We start from the raw sequence: 26,594 nt of genomic DNA, 5'->3' as shown, positions 1-26,594 counted from the left end.
GTCTATTTACTGACCACCGACAACTGGACTTTAACTCACTGCACCATCGGGCCAGAATTTTATAGCCAGCTGACACTGAGTCAAGGTGTACCCATTGTTTTAATTATTAGAATGTTTTATCATGTTTTAAACTGAAATTGTAGTTATTATAATGATGTTACCTGCCTTGAGCCTGCTCACAGGATGGGCATGATATAAATGCAAATAAATAAATAAATAAATGATACACCTAAGAATATTTTTTTAATTAAAAATATATTATTAAATTTTACATACACATAACAAATCAACTAAAAAAAACACAAATCAGAATCTGGAAAACAATTTCACACACACACAAAAGGAGAAGGGAAAGGGTTTGTACCTGTAGGTCTTTGTAAATTCTTTTGCACTAATATCCTTCTCAAAGTGCCATCCATTGCTGCTTCTTCTATGTGAGAATGATCTCCAATGACTGTCCAGTACATCATACTGAAAATTCCAGATACAAAATTGTTTACTGATAAGTTACACAATAAATATAGGAGGAAGCCCATGGAAATTTGCAAGCATTTGTTCCACTGAATCAGGATGCCATACTCTGACTGGATCTACCACACAGAACTCATAGAGGGGATTCCTTCTGCATCATCCCACTCTGCCCCCAGAGCTTAGGTCTATTCACTGGGGGTTACTGCAATTCTCTAGCCATCTGAATTTTCTATAGCTAACTATGGCATCGCTGGAAAAAAATAATGGTAGAAAAAGTTGAAGGCAGTAGGAAAAGAGAAAGACCTGAGATGGATTGACTCAATAGAGGAAACCATGGTCTTCAGTTTGCAAGACCTGAGAAAGGTTGTCAATGATAGGACCTTCTGCTTGTCATGAATTCATACGGTTATCAATCATAAATCAGAAGTGATTTGATGGCACATAACACATACAACTATGGTATATAATACATAAAAATTTTAAACACAGTACATACAAAAAAAGAATAGGTATGATAAAAAGTTTTCATAACAACCTACCCTTTGGGTGGATTTACAGCAATTGCATATGGCTCTCCTGCCATGTTTGTAAGGAGCCTTGTACAGTTTGGTCCATTTATCTGTCCTACATTGACAGAATATCTTAAACTTGTCCAGTGAGTTGTATAATAACTGAACCAGTGCATTCTTGAGTGATCAGTCCAATAAATGTTTCCAGCTATCCAATCCACTGCAATATCTCTAGGTCTTCTGAATTCTGGGCACTAGAAGAAAATACAAACATTAAAAACTCACAATGATAGCCATTTCTTTGACATAGTTTATGTACTTTTTCATGTAATCAAGGATTTTGATGTGTTCAAAGGAACATTTGACATATAGCATTTGAAACATGAGTTTCAAGAGTCACTGAAATCTATGTGCTTTATAGTTCAATATGAAAGGTCTGAGACTGAATATCAGCAGTCAGCACAGTCTGATGCAAATTCTATTTGCCTCCATAAAATACCTCTAAGAAATCCACAAATTACAGGTAAACTAGGTGCTAGATCCACAATCCCCATTTTTTTTATATCATAGCTTGCCATAGACTCCTGAACCAGAGGTTTTTTTAAATTATCTTTTGTAATGGCCAGAAACTCTATGCCAGATTTTGCTGATGATGGTAAATGAAAGAGGTTTTAACTGATGGTCATTGAGGAGCCATTAGGCAATCTGACAGTGTAAACAGGCAGAAACCAGTCAGCTAGAAGTTTGCTGACTTTCTAAAAGAAAGAGAAAAAAGGAACATCCTAGCAACCTCTGATAGTTAAAGGAAATCCATTGTCAGGGAGCATATGTGAGCAATGCAGTCACATGCCACATCACCTTGCCTTTAGTCTGTTGAAAAAGGGTCTGGGTGTTCCATCCTACACACAGAGAGAGCAGTAGTACATAGGCATGTAGGTAAGCTAAAAATCCAAAATGAAAAAGATAACATCAGGCCAAACCAACTCAACTGCCACAGACACTATGATCGCTACAGTCAGTTTGTCAGTCACAATTAGAGTAAATTGTTTTTATCTGATGATCATTGACCAGCCATCATAACATTTATTTACATGTAGAGTGCTTATATTGCTGCATTTTTCCAGGGTGCAATATTTCTCCATTTTAAGGTTACACTTTCACTTGTGGTTGCCATTATAATTTCAACAATGAACTGATTTTTTTTCAGAATAATACCATTGCAACAAGAATGACACAGTGTATGCAGATGACATTTGTAGAAATTCTTTTGACACTATGACACTAACCCTAAACTACAAGGTCAGTTTAATCTCCAAATGGTGTGATATGGACTGTATAAGGTAATTTAGATTATTTATACAAAAATATGTAGGTGAATCCTAGATAGAGTTACACCCTTCTAAGTCCACTGTCTTCAATGGATTTGGCAGGGCATAACTCTGCTTAAGACTTGCATTGTTTATCCTTCAAAAAATGAGGGGGGGAAACTGCTCCAGAATAAAATGAAATTTAAATAAAACACTCACAAAAGTATTGTGTTGAAACAATTTTGTGTACTTAATTTGTCTAGAAAAATTGGTTTAAATTCTTTGGAATCTTGTATAGCAGAGGACCCGAGTCCTATTTTATTTATTAGGATGACCCTGACATATAGGTGTATAGTGTACCTTTTGTTCAATCTGAATTATTTGGGATAGGCAGAAGACAGCCCCCTAAAAAAGATTTTTAGGAGACAAATATGATTTGACCTGAGTCTTATATCTGGGAGGCAGGAAGCTTAGCCTTATATAAGGATGCTGTTATAGAAGAGATCAAGCTTCAGCTTTACGTGAACAAACATGAGAGAGCTGCACTTTCCTGAATCAATGTTCTCACAAATTCCTAATCCATTTCTCTGCGGCTTTTTGTTGATGATAGTCTGCACTGACAGTGAGGAAACTTTCATAGACCCCAGGATGCCCTGATGTGGCTTTGCTTTGGGGCAAGAATGTGAAGGAAGAACCCTGGCATCTGACAGTTCAGGATAGTGTGATTTCTGGGGCAGGAGCAGAAAAGTGTCTTTGAAATGCACATAAACTCTACAAATCTTTTTACAGTCCCTTTCTTTTACATAAGGTTATTATTGCTTATGCTTTTTCCTTTTTCTGAGACTCCTCCATTTCATAAAAGATACTTAGGAAGGCTTTGGAGATAAATGTTTATCCACAACAATATTAACGTCCCACTCTTGAGATTCACACACCAATGTCACTTTTGAATAGTGAGATGTGTGACAGACTTATGCTATCTTTGCTTATATACTTTTGGGTTGACAGCCAGCCAGATACTTCTCACTATTTCAGCAGCAGAAAATGGGATGGAATAATAAACAGTAATATCTGAACCAGTCCTCAGTGACCTTTTTGACAATCATAACATCTAGGTTTGAAATGTCCTTTTCCATCCTGTAAAGAATCCAATTCTATAATCACAAAATTAGAAAATGTATACGACTTTAATTGAGACTCATTTCTGAGTTATCTCTATTTCTTCAAAGCTGCTTGGGCAGCTTTTCCCCCACAAAGATCTTCCTGCTGGATACTGCTGCAGGATGGAAACTGGCAAAACTCTTCTTTGTTTAAAGCAGAATGAAAAAAAATCCCAAAAAGAAATCACTCTGTGTTCCAATAAGCGTGGAATCCACATGGTACCCAAATAAACTGGGCATCCTACAGCTGGCATGTCATGATTGCTTTAATTATCTTCCGCTTCAGATGACTGCACTGATATTCAGAGTAAATTCTCATCTTCATATACAGTTAATTTCTCAAACCAACAAAGCTAAAGAACTTGACTGCAGTATAGTTGTCTACCATTCAAACCTAAATCCATTTGGGAGTGAGTTTCACGGGCTGCAACACAAACTTGCTTCAAACACAGCAGTTTTTCTAAGTGTTAGCTATGTCCATTCAATATACCAAACAGTCACAGGCCAATTAGTAGCCATGCCAATCCCACTATTGTTTTGCCCTAGTGCAAGCAGCAGGATTAAAGTGTTTAGTAGAAGCAACAAAATCCAAAAGAGCCAATAATGTAATAAGATCCCTATACTGCTAGGTCAAGGGTTGCCCCATCTGAGGGTAGCTATATATGTGGATCTGGGACACACTGACAGTGTTGGGGAAATGAGGGGTGCAAGAACCTTTTCAAGCACCCTCATTTCCACTGTATTCAATTCTGGGAGGGAGAGAAGCTGGCTTCCCAAATGCATCAAAAGAGAGAGAGAGGGAGAGAGAATCTATGAGAAAGGAGATAAAGAGAGAGAGAGAGAGAGAGAGAGAGAGAGAGAGATGTTCTAAACCAAAACTCAGTTTATTTTATTACACACTCCTAAGTCAGAAAACATTTTTGTAGCATTTAAATATTCAACACAACCCCAATACATAAACAGTGCACTTATAATTCTATAAAGGATATCTTTGGTTGTTCTGCCAAGACCCATAACAGCAGGGTAGTTGATCAGATCAACTCCAAACCAAACTAATTCAGCTGGGTCAAGGAAGCTACTTTCTGATACTCTTATCTATTTAGAATTTGATAGTGACTTCTGGAAAGTACAAACATTCCCAGAAAGCAAGTGTCATGTGAGGCAAAGTGTACAGTGATATCCTGAAGGCCACACACAGCACAAAGCAGCAGCCTGAAGCCTCCTTGGAAACAGAACCAAAGTTTCAGGTACAGAAGCTAATTACTATAGAAATTAAAGTATCATAGGTATACCGGAGGTTTTGCAGAGTTTTAGTCGAAGACTGAGGTTCAATTCAGCTCTAATACCATGACATACAGAAAACAGATAGTTCTGCAAACATGGGGTACCCCCCCTCCCCAGGGTGCAGAAAAATGGATGGGGCATTAAATCCTTCCCTAAGTAAGAGGGTTGTCTGCTTTTGCACAGAAATATACATTCAAATACACAAACACTCTAATATGCTGGCTGCTGCAGCTGCCACTGTGTGAGAAGGAGGAGGAGGGTGGGAGAAGGAGAAGAGCCATTTTTTTCCACCCTCGTTCAGCTGCAGAGGTGGCAAAACTGGAGCGGGGAAGGAGGCGCATAGGAGTCATTGCTACCCCCCCCCCCACACTGAGCTGGCAAAGCTGAAAGTGTCATGGACAAGGGAGTTGTTGCTACCCCCCTGCCAAGCTGATAAAGCTAGAGGCAGTCAGTAGGTGGGAGCTGTCAATGTCCCCATGCCAAGTGGCAAAGCTGCAGGGGTGGTGGGGTGCAGGAGTCATTGCTGCCCCTCCTGGCAAAAGGGGGGTGACAGAGAAAGGGTGGGGTCATAAAGAAAGAGAAGGTGAGTGACAGATGTGGTAGGGGGGAAAGAAAGGGAAATGAATATCAGAGAAGGGAGGGAAAGAAGAGGCAGTAAAGACAGGGGGGGTGGGGTGCTCCCTTCCCAAAAGTTCCTTGCAGGTTCCCACTTGTTCCCCCTAATTTCCTATATAACCATTGTTATTTTTATGATATAGAACCAATCATTGGGGAAACTACTGTCTGTTTAAAAAGAAAGAAAGAATGAGCTGAGTCTGTTCCCACAGTTCCATCCTGACTGTAATTCGCTCTATGCCCCAACAATCTTATGTTGTATTTCATAGAACGTCAAGGAGCAGAACCAAAGGAACACAGATAGAACTCTTTGTTCTCCTATCCACTTCTGGTCATTGTGGAAAAGATATTCAAGTCCCATTAATTCAAGGATCCTAGAAAAATACATAGCCATATGTTGCAATGGGACGTATGTAATTAAAAAACAACAATAAAATAATAAACCACTTAAAAAAAAACTAGTCCTTTGTGGATGCATCCACACATCATTGGATTTTGTGTTATTATTGTACAGTAGGGTGGGAACCAATATTTGATTCCAAAATCCACTGAAATAGTTTACAATCATCCCTTCTAAAGATCCTAATCTTAATTCCAAACAAAATGCAATTACAGTAGATACAAATTCTTACAGAAAGTAATTCAGATTGTACTGACTCTCAAGTAATGATCTTTTGAACTTGATTGCTAAAGATCTGTTGATGATATGTCCTGATGTTTCATAGCCAGAATACACCTCCTATGCTAAAGTGGTAACTAGAGAAAATGTTGAGAAATCAAATACAGCTATCTAAACAGGCTGATATAGGACTCTGTTCTGTAGCTGGTTGGAAAGAGGAGGACTCCAAGTGGGTGCGGCTTGATTTTTCTTTTGGACAGAAACTGTTTAGTGACTAGGGCTGTCTGGATACCTATTAACCCAATATAGATCTGTGGCTATTCAATGAAGAAGGCAAATCAGGAGATAATATTGGCTACAATATAACATTGGCTATAATTTAATAGAATAGAGAGAACCATTTCAAAATTGGTTTCAGCTGGAATTTAAATCTTTGGTTTACAGTTTGGCTCACAGAGCCAGTTGATACCAATTTGCTAATTATTTCATAAAAGTGCACTTCAAAATTGGTAAGCAGATAAAATAACAAAAATATATTTCATATGCATGTTTCTGAATAATTTAACATAGTGTATGTTAATTTAGAAATGTATGCTATATAAAATAATATCTAAAACCTAGGAGATAAATCAGAACACTTTTGCAGGTAATGTTTAGTTAGAAATTGGAACTACATCCATTGAAGCAATTTGAGAATGACATTGATCACACTTGCTTTGTTAAAATTTTGCTGAATTATAACGAGCAGCTCCAAGGGTGGGAGGGGAGACCTGATATCATTAGCAGACTGCTCTATTCAAAATTAACCAGCACATAAATTTGAATTAAATCTTGATTGTATATGTTAAACATGTTATACACAATAACCAAGCTAAACAAAAACACTCTTCTAGTTTACTTACTATCACGCCACTACTGCTTTGTCTTCTTTCTCCCTGATGAAACTTTTTATAGAAAATTCCTCCAGGATTAAACTGAGTACTCCAAACAATCATTTCTCCTTGATAATACAGATCCATTCCAGTTATTCTTGAATTATGTTCAATGTGTGCAATCTGTTGATGAACATCACTGTAGTTGAATGGATATATAAAACCCAGGATATCAGTGTCATTAGCAATGTAGAGAACTTGATCTTCAGAGCCTGGAGATTATTGTAATGAAATACAAAAATAAAGTAAATTTCAGCTACTTAAGAATCAATGTTTTTATGTATTTTAAATGTTCATATTTATTTGGAGAATTTATTTCTATAAACTGATGTTGCACTTGCCACACCCCGCCCCCACAATGTAATCTTGGGTACTTTTTCTTAAATCAGTGAGACTGTCAAGAAAATTCCCCAGTGGAGTATAATATGAAATAAAATCCTGTAAATTAAAAGTCTGTTTTTAAGCACATTTCAATTTAGTACTGATGCAGTCTAACACACACGTGTCCCATATGTAGGTGAATAAGGAATTTTTAAATCTCATTACTTGCAAGCCTGTCAATGCAATAAAAAACGTAAATCCATAAATGTTCTCTTTTTAAAAAAATGTTTGTTCTTTATGCAGCATTAACAATTTATTAGAATTAAGAATGAATATAGCATCTAGGTAATACATCACATCCAAAATTTATCACAAAAGCAGTGTCTTCTTGATATGAGCAGACATTATAAAAATTCTATCAGCTTTTAGCAAGGGATTTTGAATATTAGCATATGATCTATGACAATTGCATTGACATTTCAGTATTGTATAGTAATTCTCAGCAATATAATAACGGTGTTTAATTATGTGGATTAGGTAGTTCCAAAGAACCATGAAGGAAGGAACACAGCTGCTAATGCTTTTCTGGAAATGTTTGTGCTAGTAGAAACCAAGCAATATTGTAATACATATGTTCAGTAAGAGTAATTATGGTTCCACTTTCTCAAGAGGTTACACAATATTTTGTGCAAGGGGAACAACATATTTTGATTCTACTTCATTTTTTTTCATGCAGCGCTTTTACATGAGATATAAAACAGCCCTTTTGCTGAGTGCAAGCATAACTCTAGACCTCAAAGGCCTGTTCAAGAGTTTTTGAGAAATTCAAAGCAAATGTGGAAGTTTCTTCTTAAGTGAGACCTGAAGTGCACTGGCCATTTAATTTACAGGGAAATTCCCCAGTGAACCGCTAACTTAGAAGGCCATTGGTGACCAGCCATGATCAGTCAAGACCCAGCAACACTGCCAGCAATTCGGGGGGCTCTTGGCTCAGATCACTGGCAATGATAATCTGCGTCACCTCACCCATTCACTCCTGTACTGCTGTCAGTTTTAAAGAGGAAGCAATGGATGAACTAAGAATCCCATTGTTGGAACTGCTGGACTGAGTGGCCCCTGCAGCCCTGGTTTGTAGCACCATAAGGTTTGTTCCAGTGTAATTTTTTTTAATTTTTCTTTTTATTGTTATTTTCCAAGCACAAGAAACAATTACAGTTTTCATAAATTGAAAGGAAATAATTACATTAAACTTAGGGGCCATGCTAATCTTCTCTGTATCGTGCCAATTTTAGTATATGTGCTGCCGAAGGGAGCACATTCCATTGTCATTTTCACTTCCCAGTCCACACCTGGGTGACACTTCTAAGGAAGAATTTCAAGACTACTAGAAAAGACTCTGATACATGTCTGTATAATTTATTTATTCTGTTTATACTGTTATTTATTCTAAAATAATCTACACATGGGAACTATAAAGGAAGACTTTCCTGATAAAAGCAGCTTGGTTTGCAATAGAAGTCAATAAAATAATTTATTTTTATTAGAGTTAAGGATGAAGAATATATCCTTTTTACATTGTAGTTCAAAATTATATCTTGGTGTATCAATGCTGGAATGTACTTTGCATTAACACAATCTGAAATGTACAACAGCAATACCACATAAAATCACATTGCTGTAAAACAAATTCAAGTTGCTTCCTGCTCATATTTACTTCAAAAACCTTTAAAAATAACTACAGTTTAAAGAAATGGGAGATTTGGGGATTGCAGATTATATGATACACCTGTGATCATTTCGTAAATCGACGGTTACATCTCAATGCTACCTGTCTCAAATATGGTCCTGAGAAAAAGTTTTTTTCAACATGATTTTCAAGTATACCATATATACCAATACAAAATTGTATGGTACCATGTATTGGTATTATCTACTAATTTATTCTGAGAATTTTGCCATGCATGAGAATTATGCTTTCATGTGGGGTGGGATCACAGCTAGTAGGTCCAGTGGGATCAGTAATTATTTTTCTGGGCTTACCTTTTGCAATGCAGCTATTATTCTTTTCTTTATAGTTTTTTTCACATGTACATTTGTATGATCCTTTTATATTGGTACAGAGTTGAGAGCATATACCAAATATCACACATTCATTGATATCTAGAAAATAAAATAAAATAGCACAAGTCAGTTCACTATTAAAATATCACAGTTATTGGGAAGCTCTCTTCTTACAACCCAAGCCATCCTGAATGATAATGCATTATGTGGAAATATTTGCAAACAGAAGCGATTTCTGCCCTTGGAGCACAATTTTCCCACCTACTCCTCCAACTAAAGCCCATAGATATCCCTCACGGGAATCTCACTCAAAGTGGAGAGTCATTCCAAAAACTGCTCAGGTTTGAGCTGTAACACATTCCTTTGAAATACTGATCTGCTAATGAAGGGAGAACATAAAAATGAGTATCCGTTAGCCCCTGCAAAGGCCTTCTCCAGCCCAGATAGCCATAGTTCCAACCTCCAAGTAGTCTCTCCATGCCAACATGTACACTCTTCATGTAAATGGGTAGAAAGTTTGACAACAAGGTATAAATGGATATAAATGACTCACCCTCAGAAGTTTCTAAAATTATCTGTGATGAATTTGAGTGGATTTAATGTACACGATGTGTGATCTTCTGTTTAGTTATTTCGCACCCCACCCACTTTCCACCTTTACTTCATCCATATTAAATGTTCTATAAAACAGCTTAGCCCATATTTTTTATATGAGCTGAGACATTTATAATATAGCACACATAAATCCAAAGGTAGGATGGGTTTAAAACTTAAAAAAAACCAACCCTATAGCCACCAAAGAACTTCAGCCATTATCTACACAATGTAAGGAGGCTCATAATTAAGACAAAGCTAGAAAAACCTTCTCCACTGCTAGAAATGTTGTGTTATATGCAGCCAAGTCTAAGAAACCCTAGCATCCTCACAGTTGACCTTGATCTTCTGCCAGCATGAAATTCTTGATGAGTTGTTCTGTTTTGAGGAGGGCTATGTTGGAGAACATCAGTTTTGGAATCCTAGAAGCAGCTGGACTGGACCATCAGCAGTGAGGCTATCTGCTGTCACATCCAGTTTTCTTTTTCTCTCATCACCCTAGAATATTTGCCTCTGTCTGCTCCTGCACTCTTACCTCAGGCCTCTCCCCTTCAGACCTATTCAACTGCAGCCAATTCCAATAACAAGGTCCATCAAGAAATGGCAATATGTAAGGAAATAAACCCTACTTAGAAGAGTTTGTCATGGAATCCCTGGTCCTTCACGTTCCATTCAGTCACTCTATTGTGTTTATCCTTTCCTTTAATGCAAAATATGTTGGTTGATATGCATGCTTATAAATCTGGGGTGAAAGCAGTGAAACATGGGGCAAAATAACACGTTACATTTGACATGTCAAGAGATGCGTGCTTGACATCACTCACAGTCAAATGTTAGAGTGGGGACTAGCCTTTAAAAGCCTTTTGAAACATCTTTGTTGCCCCACATGCCTCCAAATGCCACAAAGGGGAAGGAGGGGCTTCATGCATTTTCCACTAGGAATAGATACATGCAGCTAGAGGAAGGGAAAAGCAGCATCCCAGGTGGCTAATTCTGCTGGGAAAAATGGTGCGGGAAAGAGGCATGAATCCCCTCCTTTCCCCTTGCAGCATTTGGAGCCATGAAAGGTGACAAAGACATTTTAAAAGGTATTTAAGAGTTCGTCCCTGCTCTAATGTGGAGCTGTGGTGGCTCAAGTGGTCATCCCTGCTCTAATATTTGATTACAAGTCAGGCTGGGCACAGGTGTCCCAGTATGGGCTTCTCTTTATGCAGCTGTAGTGTAATGAGGTAGTTGGGAGGCAGCCTTCTCACATGAAACATTGCACGTGTACTGAGATGTTGCACTGCAGGTATATTCAGTTATGTTATTATGCAGTTTTTCAGTGGCACCTCACTTGCCAACAAGGGGAGTGGTGGCACAGTGGGTATCATGCCGGCCACATGACCACGGTAAAGTTGTGTACTGAGATGTTGCACTGCAGGTATATTCAGTTCTGTTATTATGCAGTTTTTCAATGGCATCTCACTTGCCTACACTAGCAAAGTGATTAAGGAACAGCAGGCAAACAACAGAGACAAGAGAGACATGCAAACATGGAATGCTCAAGGAGGTACGTCTCCATGTGAAATCTTAATAATAGGGACTCAGTGTGCTTTCATATTATAAGCAATATATCCATAGAACTCTATATTTTACTAGCTATGCCCATAATCTGGAAACATTATGGCAATGAAATGTGTTACAGTTCAATACAAAGCAGACTCTATAATCCAGGGGTCCCCCACCTTTTTTATCCTGCAGGCACCTTTCAAATTTTGACACAAGGTCATGAGTGCAACAACAAAATGGCTTCCACAACCACAACTTGTCAGAGAGTGAGGTTATAGATAACACTCGTAGTAATTAGGGTTGCCAAGTCTAATCTACTTACTGGCGGGGGAGCGTCACCGGGCTCCGGAAGCTCTCATCCGACGCGTGCATGCGCGCACAAAGTGCTCACGTGCCGCCAGCACGTCCCAGAAGTGACGCGCTACATCAATCATGTTGGGGGCGTGGCTCCGATCGTCGGAGGGAAAACGATAGAGTTTTCCCTCCGACGATCGGGGCCACGCCCCCAACATGATCGACATGGTTGCATCACCTCTGGTGATGTAGCCACGCTGTGCTTCCTGGGGCGGAGTTCCCCCCGGGGCCCAATTCTGCGGCGGCGGAAATCGGGCCTCCAAAGCCGCCCCCGCCCCCACTTGGCAGCCCTAGTAGTAACTCAACGTTACTCAGCATTCAACATTGAAGGCAGAAGCTCTGTTTAACAGGATGCCTTTAATGTTCACCACCAATCAGAATCCCTTTGGGCACAAGCTCCAACTGGCCCTGCCCACTGTCTGAAAATACTGGGTGGGCATCAGGAAAGGTGTTGGTGGGTACCATGGCACCCTGGGCACCATGTTGGGGACCCCTACTATAAACAACTAAAAAAAAATTGCTTTGCTAAACTGTCGCTAAACCAATGTCAAAATGCAATAAAATATTACGTTCATCTCTACGGTATTAATTTTTTAAAATTTGCAGAGGTGAGACAGGACGTAACAAAGGTAGACATGCTCCCTAACAAACATAATTATGTTTCTAAGGATTTGCAGCTCTTCATTGTACAATGAATGGTTAACTTACTAATATACAAAGGTTTTTAGTTGATTTCTGTTCTCCCAAAGTAAAATGGTGCTCCATAACCACATGGTTATTACTAAAGGTGCTTTTCTGGCATTTAATTTATTTGCAGTATAATTCTAAGAATATTTTCCTTGGAGTAAGTCCCACAGAAGAGACCCGAGTAGGAATCAGTAGACCTGTTTAGGATTGCTCTCTTAGTCATTTTCATGAACCATTTTAATACAAGGATTTCAATACCATTGCTCAGAAAATACCTTCACATTGCCAGTTTCTCTTGTTCCTTTGAAATCCAGGCTTACATTGACAGAAAAGAGATGTTTTGGTTTTATTACAATATGCATCATCACCACAAGGATTCACATTATTTTCACAACTATATTCAGTAAGGCCTGAAAAGAAATATAAAGGTATATAAAATCAAATGACAGGGATTCCTTTTAAAAAATACTTGTATACATTAATAATTAAGTCCATACATAAGGAACTTCAGATACTAAATTCAGGTGGGTAGCCTACTTTGTTCAGATACAAAAAAAATTCTTTTGCATAGGATGTACTTACGGAAGGTGCAAGGTTTACTCCTTGGAAACTCCAGTTAAAGGACCTCACTACACTGGCATTGACGATGAACTTGCTCTGTCAGAGACTTCTGGAGTACAGTTGCCAGCCAGAGTAGATGATGCTGACCTATACTGATTGATGGTCTTAGCTTGGTATAAAGCTGTTTCCTTTTACTGAATAATCATGGCCAACCTCTCTCCTCCCACAGCAAGAGCAATCTAGTTTCAATTTTTACTTTTAGCCTTGTTTGTTGTGGCTTGCAAAGAAGCCTAGAAAAGTGTACACAAAGGTTATATTTGTGGGTCCAGTGGCATAGCAGGTCTGCAGGTGAGGAACTGACACAGACAATTTGGAGAATAAAGTGGCCACAGCTTTTTATTGATTATACCATAGGAGCATTGGGGCAGCATAGGGACAGACGCTAATTCAGGCAACCCGCCTTCCACCAGATGAAACTCACATTCCCAGTGCAGGTATTTGTTCACTCCTGGAGCCAGCATGTGAAACCACTCATCCTTAAATCAAGACAATGCATCTGTGATGTCATTACTGGTTCCTGCAATGTAGCATGCTGAGAAGGAGATATTAGACTCCAGGCATGTTAGCATGACCCGCACAGAGTGTGATGACTGCCAACTGATAACCCTGACTAGGGCTTAGTTGTCACACCAAAATAGGATGCACCTGTTTGGAATATATACCTTGATGTGATAACTACTGCCCAAATAGGAAAAAAAATCCAAAAAGGTAAGACCCCTTAATATGACAGTGCTGGCCCATTGTGGTATCCAACGCATGGAACACCAGTGCCCAGCAAAACACATCCCAAATCCCAACTGCTGGATGTGTCAGTGTGAACCTGAAAGGTACCCCCCCCATGTCCAACTGTGATTGCCAAAGGGAAACCTCATTAAAACCTTTTAGAAAGCTGAGCCAAACCCCTAAGTCCTCCTTAATGCCTTGTGTAACTCTAATATTGTGGAGGGGCATGTACCCCTGAAGTAGCACAGGCAAGCCATGTGCAAAAGGCACATCCTGGGGACACCACTTAACAAACGAAATTAAGGTGACCATAGTGGACTGAATCTAACTGGATACCCAAGTACTTTAGCTGGTACATGGGGCCCTCCATCTTATCCTGTGCCAATGGGACCCCCAGTCCCACTGCTAATGCTTGAAAGGCCAGTCAGTCAACACAAGCTGAGGTAGAGGCTGGGGCTGTGAGCAGAAGTCACCCAAAGAGTGGGTGATGTGTTGGCATTGTGTGCGGTCCTTAACCACTCATTCAAGGAAGGTGCTGAATGTTTGAAAGGCAACACAGGCCACCAAGCAGCCCATAAGCATGGCTTTGTTGATGTACCGCTCACCTTTGAACTTAAACCAGAGCAGGCAAAAATCCTTCAGGTAAACCAGCAACAAGTGGAACACAGTCTGAACGTCGCATTTTGCCATAAAGGTGCCTATGCTACAAGACTGCACAATTTGCATGGCTTGGTCAAAAGAAGCGTACCTCACTGAACAATGTTTTGGGGAAATACAACTGTTGACAGACAACCCCTAGGGGTAATATACATGATGAATCACATGACAGTCACCTGGGGCTTTTTTTGGGTACCACTCCCAAGGGGGAAACCCTGAGATTTGAGATAGGTGGGGATTCAAATGGGCCTGCCACATACTCCTTGGTGACCTTTTGTGCCACAACATTGGGTAGGTCCCTGGCAGATTTAAAGTTAATAAAGACTGTGGGGACCCTTTGGACCATAAAGGAGATCCTGAATCCCACCCCAAAACCCTCTCTCAAATATTCTGTTTCAGCTCTATTGGGGTACTAAGCAAGTAGGAGCAACAGGGTCTGAAGGTTTAGTTTTTGCTAAAGTATCATTGAAAAGAGGAGGCCCCAATGAATTACTTAGTAGTGCCAGCAGCAGAGGCAGCAGAGGTATCCGATTTTCTCTCCTTTTTAATGCCAGAGCTGGAGGACCAGGCACACTGAAAGGTCTGTTGTGACATCCCAGCCTAGGGGCATCAAATACCTATCTGCTTTATCAAAGTCTTTCGGAAGTATATTCAATAACAGTATCTCTGGAGTAAATGGGATGTTAGTTCTTGTTATTTTTTCCATTATCTCATGAATCCATCTCCAATACTACATGATGTAAAAGAAAGAGGGGGGTTTGGTGTGCTGAATTGGTTACTGTATTTGTAATGCAAAACCGACACCATTTTGTTTGCCTGCCTGCTTGCTTGACCAAACTTTAGGTAGGCTTTGTTAAGACCTACTTTGGTCATGGAATGTTCCCAAGATTGTAAATTGTAAGCAAGCTAATGAGGTGTCTGGGTTACCATGGATACAGAGAAGGAGGTCCTAAGGTCCTGATAAGACTTAGAGTTATGACCTTAACTCCTAGCAACTGGCCCCTTATCGTACCAGTTTGTGGGGCCATCAATTAGCTGAAACATTCTCAAGTGAACGTACCTGGTGTAGGGAGGAATCACGCCATCCTTTAGAATTTTAAGTTTCGATTCCTCCTGAAGCACAAACAAGTATTATGGGATATTCTGGTCACCCTGGTTACTGAGTGAAGTGACATCACGTTGTAGGGCTGTGGTTGGTCAACAGGCCTGGATCACCCTCAGCCTGGCTTTCTATAAGAACCTTGGTTCCTAGTGACCAAGGTGTGGATTCTTTGGGGTCTCTACCAGGCCGGGTTAAGACTCCTTAGCAACCCTCCATTATGTCTTGAATACTTATGCACACTGAAAGGTCTGTTGCGACATCCCAGCCTAGGGGCAGGGTGGCTGCAGATGCAGTCCAAAACAATGGCACCTGTATTTGGCAATGGCAAATTAATTGCTGCATCAAAAAGAAAAGGGAAGGGAACAAAACAAAACCTCTGGCTGCATAAATGGTTCAGCCCCAGAAAGGCATGTTCCACTGGATGACGGCATTCATTATTACCTAAATCACCTGCCTAATGTCTCGTGTTTTAATAACTTTGCACAATTTATTTAAATAAAGAAATTATATTTTACCTTTGTTTGGGTCATTGAGCTTCACAAATTCCAGAGCCTTAATCCTGTGTCTTAGACCTGCTCAGCTTAACCACTACCAGTTTCTGTGTCTGTGTCCAAGCCTGAAGTGGAGACTTCAGCCTTGCTCTAAGACTTGTGTTCTCGTGGCAGCCTGGAGATTTCTCGTTGCTTTGCTCCAGACCTGTGAGAACCCAGTAAAGCAACATGGTGGCAGCATCTACCGGTGTGAGCTTTTGTTATTTGTTTTCCCCCTAAGAGCAGTGAATAGACCCTCCCGTCCTGGAGAGGACGGGGGAAGTCTTTTTACTGTTACAGGTGACCATAGTGGACTGAATCTAACTGGATACCCAAGTACTTTAGCTGGTACATGGGGCCCTCCATCTTATCCTGTGCCAATGGGACCCCCAGTCCCACTGCTAATGCTTGAAAGGCCAGTCAGTCAACACAAGCTGAGGTAGAGGCTGGGGCTGTGAGCAGAAGTCACCCAAAGAGTGGGTGATGTGTTGGCATTGTGTGCGGTCCTTAACCACTCATTCAAGGAAGGTGCTGAATGTTTGAAAGGCAACACAGGCCACCAAGCAGCCCATAAGCATGGCTTTGTTGATGTACCGCTCACCTTTGAACTTAAACCAGAGCAGGCAAAAATCCTTCAGGTAAACCAGCAACAAAGAGTTATTGGTCTCATATGACTTGTTCCGTTTCTCAATAACTTATCTACTCTTCACCCTCCAGCCAGTGGCTAGAACAGCACATAACGCCTGCCTCCAGTGTTAGATCAAAAGGTAAAATTCACACATTTCCACAAATAAAATGAAAATCCTTTTTTTATGCTAAAATAATCCAAAATAAAATCACTTGCCACAATGGTCTTCATCTGAGTCGTCACCACAGTCATCAATCCCATTACAGATCTGTTCATGTCGCAGACAGACTCTGTTGTTTCTGCACCGGTACGGTCTTGTTGGGGGACATGGAAATTTTACTGCAAATAGAAAACAAACAAACTATGATATACATTCTCTAAAAATCATACATTGACACGTATTCAGGTTTATTACTCTGCTTCCATCAGACAACAAAAGTGATGGTTAGTACTGATATGGCTTTATAGTTGAACATGATTTTACAACAAGCACATTCACCGTATTTTGATTTATAAAGTAATTGTAATGTCCCTCTTTTGCTGCGGGTTCCCACTCAGGCACACATTCTCAGGCCCATTCAGCAGAGACAAGCTGGCTCAAAACATCAGCCATTTATTTGCAAAGGACAACTCTCACAACCAACAACTACAGCTAACATACAAAACTGGAAACCAAAACAAGAGCTCCATCCAATAGGACTAAACATCACACAGATATCGGGGGGGGGGGGAAGCAGACTGTTCTATTACATATATATGTATATAAATATACCACAGTAATGTTGTGCAGTGTTCCCTCTGAGTTAGTGTGAGCTAGCTCACAGTTTCTTAGCCTCTGGCTCACACATTTTTGTCTTAGCACAGGAAGGATGGCTCCAGAGCAAACTAATTTATGCAGGAGCCAAATCGCTCACTCACAACTTTAATGCCAGTAGCTCATGAGGTAGAATTTTTGCTCACAAGACTCCACAGCTTAGAGGGAACATTGATGTTGTGTGGTTAGATTTGGAAGGGGGAAAAAACCCTGTTAATGAGAAAGGTATACTCTTTAGTGCCAGAATACATATCTAGAAAACCTTTCTGGAACAAAAGGAGGTTCAGTATGTAAGCTCTGTATGTCACCTGCTTATTTCAAATGTGCATCTACTATAAAACAAGATAGACTCCTATGAGGAATAATGAGAGGGAATTCCCACAACATCCTCAAAACCTTCCCCTCCTAGAATTTTCTCACATGCTCTTTAGCAGCATTTAGCCCCTGCATTTAGCCCCCACTTCCCCCTTCAGCTGATACATAGAGGATCCAAGTATGGGTGTTGTGGACGAGTTAGACCTCACTAGGCCAGTTTTTGAGAGGTTTTAAAATATTTTTTAATTTAAGTTAAATTACAAAATCATATTTTATGTATCCCAGAGGAACCCCCAAATTCTGTACAAACCCCCTACCATCTTTGTACATAAGTTGTCTGTTCAGTTTACTATCTGAAACAGTGATGAATATTTGATCCACCAAGAAATGAAGGTTCAAACAAGATGGGAACATGAGAAGATGGGAACATGAGTTATGCCAACAATAGCAACTCATTGAAATAATAGAAAAACTTACAACACATTTCAGGTAGTTCATCAGAGTTGTCTCCACAGTCATCTTCTCCATCACAAACCCAGAAATGAAGTTTACAGAGGGAATTGTTGCAAAGGAATTCATCTGGTCTACATATATTCCCACCTGAAAAACCAAAATACCTAGATCAAAACATAATTTGTGCTACTTTGTAGTTATAATTTGAGTTTGTATATTATATCACCGTGTCTTCCCTATCAGAGGAGGCAGCTTTAATTTGAGGTTGCTGCTATATGTGATTTGATACAACAGGAAATACAATGAAAAGAAAATGCAATTCATACCCAATTTTTTTCCATTACAAGTAGCCTCCCCAAATCACTGATACAAAGGTCTTCTCCCTTTCTGGTGACCAAATAGAATAAATACAAAGTCCAGATAATTTTCTAATGAGAAATCATATAATATAGTAGCCAGTAACTTATACGGTGGGGTAGTGAAATTTTGCATTTATTTCTTTTTAAAATGTCATTTTTCTTTATGAAATCTCTTCTATGTGGTATTTAACAGCCTTCTTTCTTCCCTGAATCTGTAACTAGTTAAAATGTCATTTTTCTTTATGAAGTCTCTTCTATGCGGTATTTAACAGCTGGATGGAATCACTGGGCAGTTTGGAACTAACTCTAATTTTTCTTTTCTTTTTTTAATTAGTCCTAGATAAGACCTTCTTTCTTCCCTGAATCTGTAACTAGACATTGCAATGGACTGGATAGACTAACTGTAATTCAGTACATACAAGTCAAAGGAGCTTACAGTTGTCAGGATTTTCAGTAGCAGAAGAGGGAGTAATCTGTAGGCAATGGGGTTGCATTGCAAAAGAACAGAGTAGGCAATGTAGGAGTGTTCCTCAACCAAGTATTACTCCTGGAGCTCAAGTGCCAGCATTGGCTAATAACACCTTCTACCAACTGTAATTATACTGGAAATTTTGAAATATCATTAACTTTCCCAAATATAGGAGACACAGGTAGTGATTATCAGACTTATTCCCACAATTGGAACATTTCTTCAAAAGTGCTTTCTTGTCACGGGTTGGGCTGGGCTGAGAGGCAGGAGTCAGGTCCAGTCCAAGGTTGTAGCCAGGAAAGTCAGAGCGAGAGCAGAATCACGAGTCTGAGAGAGTGGTCATCCAAAGCAAAGGTCAGAAAGCCAGGAGATCCGAACAAGAGTGGGGTCTGAGAACAGGAGCCAAAAGTGGATGTGAGGTCCGCATGAAGGCGACTCATTGCTTCCACGGGGAGTCCGATCCCGAGTGAGAGCTGTATAGCCCTCCAGTCATGCTCCCCATGGCAGTGGCGCTGCTCCTGCTAGTACTCAGGACTTGATGCTCATCTTCCCTGCCAGCATGTGTCTCGCCCGTGGGTGGCTAAGTCCCTGCGAAGCCACTCCCTCAGCCAAGTCACCCACGAAGGTTAGTCAGGAGGGCTTCCCGGTTGCATCCGTACCTCATCGGCTGCTGCAGGACCAGGTGTGGGGGTTACAGGCTCAGGCACTGGAAGTGGCGGTGGCAAGCTGAACTCCCAAGGTGTCAGAGGGGCTGGCTTCTGGCTCAGGCAATGCCGGCAGCTCTGACGGTAGTGTCAACTCAGGCTGGTGCCCAGCGCTGTCGTCGTTGCCCATGACATTTCTGTGCCATGATATTTTCTCCACAGTATCTAGGAATAACTTTTCAATTCATGCATTTTTTTCATTTTATATCTTTATTTCTTTCACTGTGTTTTTCTCTGGAATCTAATTCAACCAAAAGGTGACCATATAGACTTAGTTTGTTATTCTATTTGGGCCATAAATTGTATCAAAGACAACATCACATCCCCAATATGCCCTCCCTGAGAGATATCTTTCCCATCCAATAGTTATATCTCTGATTTGTCAGTGAAGTTTGATACTTGTGGCTCCCAGTCAATCCATTTTGAGAAGTGTCTATTTCCCCCTCTATCTGAACACTTTGGTGGTATGAAGTTAGCCCTGAGAATCCCAGCTCTTTGTTCCAGCCATTGGGTCCCATCTTGATATTAAGAACATAAGAGAAGTCAATGTTGGATCAGCCCAATGGCCCCTGCAGTCCAACACTCTGTCACACAGTGGGCAAAAATACCAGGTGCCACCAGGAGGTCCACCAGTGGGGCCAGGACATTTGAAGCCCTCCAACTGTTGCCCCTCCCCCCAAGCATCAAGAATACCAAGCATCAGTTGCCCCAGACTGAGAGTTCCTATTTATACCTTGTGTCTAATAACCATTGGTGGACCTCTGTGCCATATGTTTATCCAATTCCCTCTTGAATCCGTCCATGCTTGTACTAGGTTCCATCACCTGGCACCAAAACTCTCATGTGGAAATATGTAGTGGTATATGTGTGCATGACTCTGCATTGACCCTGATGCCTAAAGATCATGCCAAGCTCCTCCACCCTGCATTCACCTATGCTGTTATTCCTTCCTCCAATGAACCTCACTGGACTTTAGTCACCCAGGCAGGTTCTTATATCTTTCTTCTCCTCCCCATCCCATCTACTTGGATTTTCTTTAGACTAATAATATTTTCTTAGATTAGGATTTGGTAGAAGTTAGAATTAGTAGACCATTTATTTAGTGTGCGTGTGTGTGTGTGAGAGAGAGAGTTTCAAACTCTGTATTCAGTTTCCTAATTCCCTTTGCTATTATTCTTTTGCTTAATAAACTCTCAACTTTAAACCTAGGCCTGTTTAATTCTAAGAATATGCACACCTTAATGAGGTATTATATCAGATCTTGGACCCTGGTATAGTTCTGGCAGAATAGTCCCGATATTAATTTTCCTGACCACATGCATGCATAAGCTTCTGACACAGTATAGAGGGACATTTCTATAGTCAAGGTATATATATGTGTAGACCATTTGGGTAACAGTATTATATCGCCATGCCAATATGCAAACTATTTTTTTAAAAAAAGAATACTTGTTGATAATTCTTTGTACAAGTATTGTACTAGTCTGTATTTCAATTAAGATTTTAATCATCCTTCCACTACACATTTTATAATAGCAAAAGATTATGAGGATTCAAAAATAAATTTTGGCTAATTGGACTAATTTGTGATGAATAGAGTAGAATTAATTTCCAACTCATTTAGCCTGCTGTTACGCACCTAAATATCCAAATTCATTTAAAATGTTAATTCAAATATCTAGTTTTAATTTAGATATTAGTGGTAACTTGAGGCCTTGCCAAACTATTCATTCCCCTGGTAGACAGAGACATCAATATTCTGGGGGAGGGGGGCATTATACCAGGATCAGAATGGGATGTGGCCCAGGAAACTGCCCACAGAAGTAGAAACCCGGTTTGCAATCCTTGAGTGAACTTTTGCTCTTTTTGGGGGGGTATGCTTCCCTTGCACAAAAGTACAAGGAGAAATTTCCATAAGTTCCCTCTTCTAGCTGCAGCCCCTTCATGCTGTATCTTATGCTGCTCTTGAGAATCCCTAGTGGGAGGCATATGAGCTGCCCTAGGAAGGGGAAAGTGGGAAAAATTCCTTCTGTCAACTTCATTGGAGTGGGATCTTATTGCAGTACGGCGCAGCGAGCAGACGTTGTTTGGGTTGCTCCTGAGGGTGTTCACCCTTTCTTGGTTCTATTGGAGACCCCAGGTCCTGGTGACCACCTTGGGCACCACCCAGACTCCTGGAGGGAACTTGGGTAGCAAGAGGCTTGCTCGGGCACCCCACAATCGGCAGGTTGTGGGAGTGGCCTGTGTTGCCCCGATGCAAGACCAAGAAAAGGAGTGGAACATGGCTTCCATGTATCCACTACAGCTGCGACCTTCCTTTTAATTGTAGTTTAACAAGATAAGAAGCACATCAAAACAAAGATACCAACTCATGTATTATCAAGCAAAAACTGAGTGGATTTGGATCTTATACCCCCAAGAAATATATCCAACTATTAAAAAGCAGCTACAAAGCATTTGGAAATCAATTTAGTTGTAAAATGGCGGGGGTAAGGAAAATATCTATCCTTTGTTTGTTGAGAGTAATAGTTGGAGAGCAGCTGAGTTGTAAGAAGACATAATGTTTTTGTGAAACGAATAAAGAGGACTAATTGTAAAATGGAGTTGGGATTAGGTGATGAAGAGTTAGACCCGGACACAGAAGTTGGCAGTCTTACTTAGGAACAGTTTCAGAATTTTTTAGTGAAAGAGATTACGCAAACTGTGAAGGTTGCCTGTAATAATCTGGTGGAAAATTACCAAACTGTAAATCAAGAAAAGGAAAAAAATGGAGAGCAAAATCAATTTACCCAGAGTTGTATCGAGGATCAGGAGAAGATGAGGGAACAGTTTGAAAATCAGCTAGTATTTAAGGAAAAAGAGATTCAGGAAACGGACCTTGCTACAAAAGAAATAATACTCTGTAATAAAAAAAGAAGCAACAAACTGGCCCTCATTAAACGTGTTAATGAAAAGAAAGAATAAGAAGGGGGAAGCAAAAGAGGAGTTAAGGACTGTGTAAAGAAACTCAAAGTGAATAAAAGAACGATGACTGGCATCTTGAAATATGGAAGGAAAGATAGGAAAATGGAACCTGATGAGTACAAAGATTCAAGGCACTTGAAAGAGATTGAAAGGGAAAGGGAGGTTACAGAAACATGGAGAAGAAAGAAGAGACAAAAACTGTGTTTCTTAGAATAATATAATCCCCCCCCTTTTTGTGCCTCTTTGGGTATTCATGGCTTCTGAAAAAAAGAAAAGAAATGGATTGTGTAGTTATTATGAAGAAAGGATGGGTAATTTGTAACGTAACTTAGTAATATGTTGATATTTTATTTTTACTATAGTGGCTTTGGTTGGTTTTATGTCATATCTTAATCTCCCTCTCTCTTTATGATATTTTATAAGTAGTTACAGAAAGTAAGGAGAGGGAGAATAGGTGTTTGTCTCACTTTACATTTTTATTAAGTATTTCTTGTTTGGTACAGGTGAAGGTGAGGTTATATGGTATGGACTAAGTTGATAAACTTAGAAAATTTGGCTAGTTTTTAGTTAGATATTTTTTCAAAAGGGTGTATATTCATTATTATTTGAGTGTTGGTAAAAGAAAATAAAAGAAAAAGAAAAAAAGTTATACAAATAAGATAGAAGACAGTCCAAATAGGATTATAAGAAGGATCTAGGTAATGTTGTGCTTGGAAAATTTAGATAAAGGATAAGTATTTTTGCATTTCCCTCAGATTATAGAATGAACCTTGACTAGCAAATAGGGAATAAAAAGTTAATTATATAAGTAAATAGGATGGCTTGTCTGGTTTGGCCTTTTTGGTGGGAATAAGATTCAGGAATAAGACCAATCCTATCAGGGGGGATGATATTTTTTTGAATCCCCCCCTCCTGAAAATTAGTGTTACAAGATGTAAAATATTGCAATTTGGTAATATATTTGCTATATTGTTTCAGAGTGAGTAAGAATATATTAGCTGTCCTAAAGATGCCTTTTATTGAAGAAATAATTATTAAAAGACTCAGATATAACATTTTGCTCTCCGCTTTGGGTTCTCAAAAGATAGAACAAATTTTAAAATGCTGTCTTGGTAATAGTTCAGCAAGGGAATATGATACAAACTGTCCAAATAAATATGAAGACTTCATTAGCATGATTAGCATGAAATATGAAGACTTCATTACAGCATGACTGAGCTGTAATAGTATTTATGCTATATAAAGATGTAATTTGGATCTATTATAAACTTTGTTGTCAGAGCAATATGTAAAGTCTTGAAATATGTGATATAGGAACTGATTATATGATATTGAAACAAATGTATATTTAACATATTAATCCACATTCGGTTATTGCGATGTGCTTAAAATATATGTGGCCTATTGTTTGTTTTGTATGGAAATTAATAAGATTATTGAAAGAAAGAAAAACTTCATTTGTGGCCTATTGTTTGTTTGTTTTGTATGGAAATTAATAAATAGATTATTGAAAGAAAGAAAAACTTCATTGGAATGGAAGGATTGTATTCAACCTTTCAATGTCAAGGACCTACAACTTTCAATAGCAGAAATCTACATGCTGGTACAAGATATTAAGACTGTATTTGGGTCTCCAAATAAACCATAAACTACTTCTTCATTTATTTATTTTACAAAAATTATAAACTATGAAGCACAGTTTGTTTAAAAAGTAGTTTATAATGACGTCTGAATGCAGACTGATTAAAAATTGTTAAATTGTTATTGGGTGCTGGATTATTATTGCACAAAACAGGTTGTACATGGCTTGTAATTATATGTCATTATTGCTAAATGCAGAAATCCCAGTTTATTCAGTAGCACTCTCCCTCCCCCCTTCCTGCATACAATCAGCTGCATGGTATAAGAGAAAAAATCTAGTCTCCTTAACTACATTCCGCTACTACTGGTGCTTTCTCAGGAAATATCCTCCTTTCTTGTCATTTTACCCCCAGAAGCCTTACACTGTTGGGTCTACCAAAGGTGTAGGCAGGCTCCATGTTGAATTAAACCATAGAATAACAGGAATTAAGTGAAATAAAATGCACCTTATGATGAGATAGCCAGATTCCCATGCAAAAATGTTACACCCCTATATTTAGGGTTTGTGACTCAGTGAGATCTCACAACACCCTGACCAAAATGAATGACAGTGTTTATGGGACAATAAACTTTCCAGAATAATAACTATTGGCTCAGTAAAATAAAAAAGGGATTATATTGCCTTTTTGAAATCTGCCACTTTATCTTGCTCTTCTTGACCCCCAGAAGCCTTACACTGTTGGGTCTACCAAAGGTGTAGGCAGGCTCCATGTTGAATTAAACCATAGAATAACAGGAATTAAGTGAAATAAAATGCACCTTATGATGAGATAGCCAGATTCCCATGCAAAATGTTACACCCCTATATTTAGGGTTTGTGACTCAGTGAGATCTCACAACACCCTGACCAAAATGAATGACAGTGTTTATGGGACAATAAACTTTCCAGAATAATAAAGATTGGCTCAGTAAAATAAAAAAAGCCTTCGATCAATATGATGACTTCATCTTGTGACCCATTAGCACCCTTTGTAGTTACCCAAATAATGAGAAATCATGTTCCCACTTCTGGCAAAAAAGGGGCAAGCATTCGGGGATAAAAGGACACACCAGTTTAGGCTGCCTTTTTGCCCCAAGACTCATTTACCACCAGACCTCTGAGACTGACCCACCAGAAATCTTGGACATACAGGAACAGGCAACATATTAACTTCTGTCTGACTGGAACTTTCCCTAAGCAAACCTCCTTGCTCTTTTCGCCTGCACTATGGCTCCATGTAGCTTCTCTGTCTGGTCTCACCTGCAGCTCAACTGGCCATTCCATGAAGGCATCCATGCTCCTCTCTCCACTCACTCTACTTCCCTTTACTCCTCGCTCTCCAGCCGTGGACCCAAACTTGTTCCCTCCCCTGTCCACTTGTTTCTTATTCGGAACACTGCACATATTCATGGGTAGGTTTTGCAAGAACAAGCTATTGGTGGACACATCTAAGGAATATAAAACTGCCTCCACTAAAAATGTTCAAATGCTTTGCAATTCACCTTAGAATAATCTAAAGTGTCTTGTTTCTGATTCTCCTGTATTGCCTTCTTAAAATCTGCCACTTTATCTTGCTCTTCTTGTCTACTGTTACATACAATAAAGATGGGTTCAGTTAATTACAGAGTCTGTCCCTGTTTCTCCCTCTTCATCTTTCACACAAGCCACGTTCAGACTGGCAATTTGAAGCGCTAGGGAGTTGTGGCAAAGAAAAACTGGAACAGACCCGGATCGGCTTGGTTGCGGTATTCCCGTTCACACCACAGTGAATGAAGTGGGAGGATACCGTGGAGGAAGCACAATGGAGTGTTCACACTGTTGGGCTGCCCTGGCGGGCTGTTAGTGGCTCTTTCTGTGCCGGACTGCATGCGCCCATGCACATGGGTGCAGTGGCAAATAGGGCATGATCGCGCAGGCCCCAATGGTGCCTGCCGGAGGAAACAACCAGTGCCTATTATCAATAACTGCGGGTTGTTCCCACCTTAGCAGCACTTGCATTCACACTCAGGGAACTGGAATCAACCCGCTCTACACAAGGTTCGCTACCACTTTCACCTGGTATCTTTTAAACTCGGGAAGGAAGCAGCAGAAGACATCTTGAGTACAGCTGGGGGATGCCTGACAGATGGGCCTGAGCGAACCCGCCCCTTTAATCCGCTACTGAACCGC

The 26,594-nt window shown here is 39.9% G+C and overlaps 1 protein-coding gene across 1 annotated transcript in view; it reads right to left on the bottom strand.

Annotated features, from left to right (window-relative positions):
* LRP1B (LDL receptor related protein 1B) overlaps positions 1-26,594 on the bottom strand; it is a gene marked incomplete at both ends in the record, with an annotated part of 332,345 nt that overhangs the window by 3,602 nt on the left and 302,149 nt on the right. The window contains 7 exons of the mRNA XM_015412125.1: positions 365-471; positions 1,011-1,234; positions 6,868-7,109; positions 9,259-9,378; positions 12,741-12,875; positions 16,943-17,065; positions 18,333-18,455. Of these exons, the coding sequence (XP_015267611.1) occupies positions 365-471; positions 1,011-1,234; positions 6,868-7,109; positions 9,259-9,378; positions 12,741-12,875; positions 16,943-17,065; positions 18,333-18,455 (1,074 nt within the window). The remainder of the gene's footprint in view (positions 1-364; positions 472-1,010; positions 1,235-6,867; positions 7,110-9,258; positions 9,379-12,740; positions 12,876-16,942; positions 17,066-18,332; positions 18,456-26,594) is intronic.

Source organism: Gekko japonicus, unplaced genomic scaffold (genome assembly GCF_001447785.1).
Source record: "Gekko japonicus isolate JY-2015 unplaced genomic scaffold, Gekko_japonicus_V1.1 scaffold2043, whole genome shotgun sequence".
NCBI classification, from domain to species: Eukaryota; Metazoa; Chordata; class Lepidosauria; order Squamata; family Gekkonidae; genus Gekko; species Gekko japonicus.
This window is presented reverse-complemented; position numbering and strand designations above follow the sequence as displayed.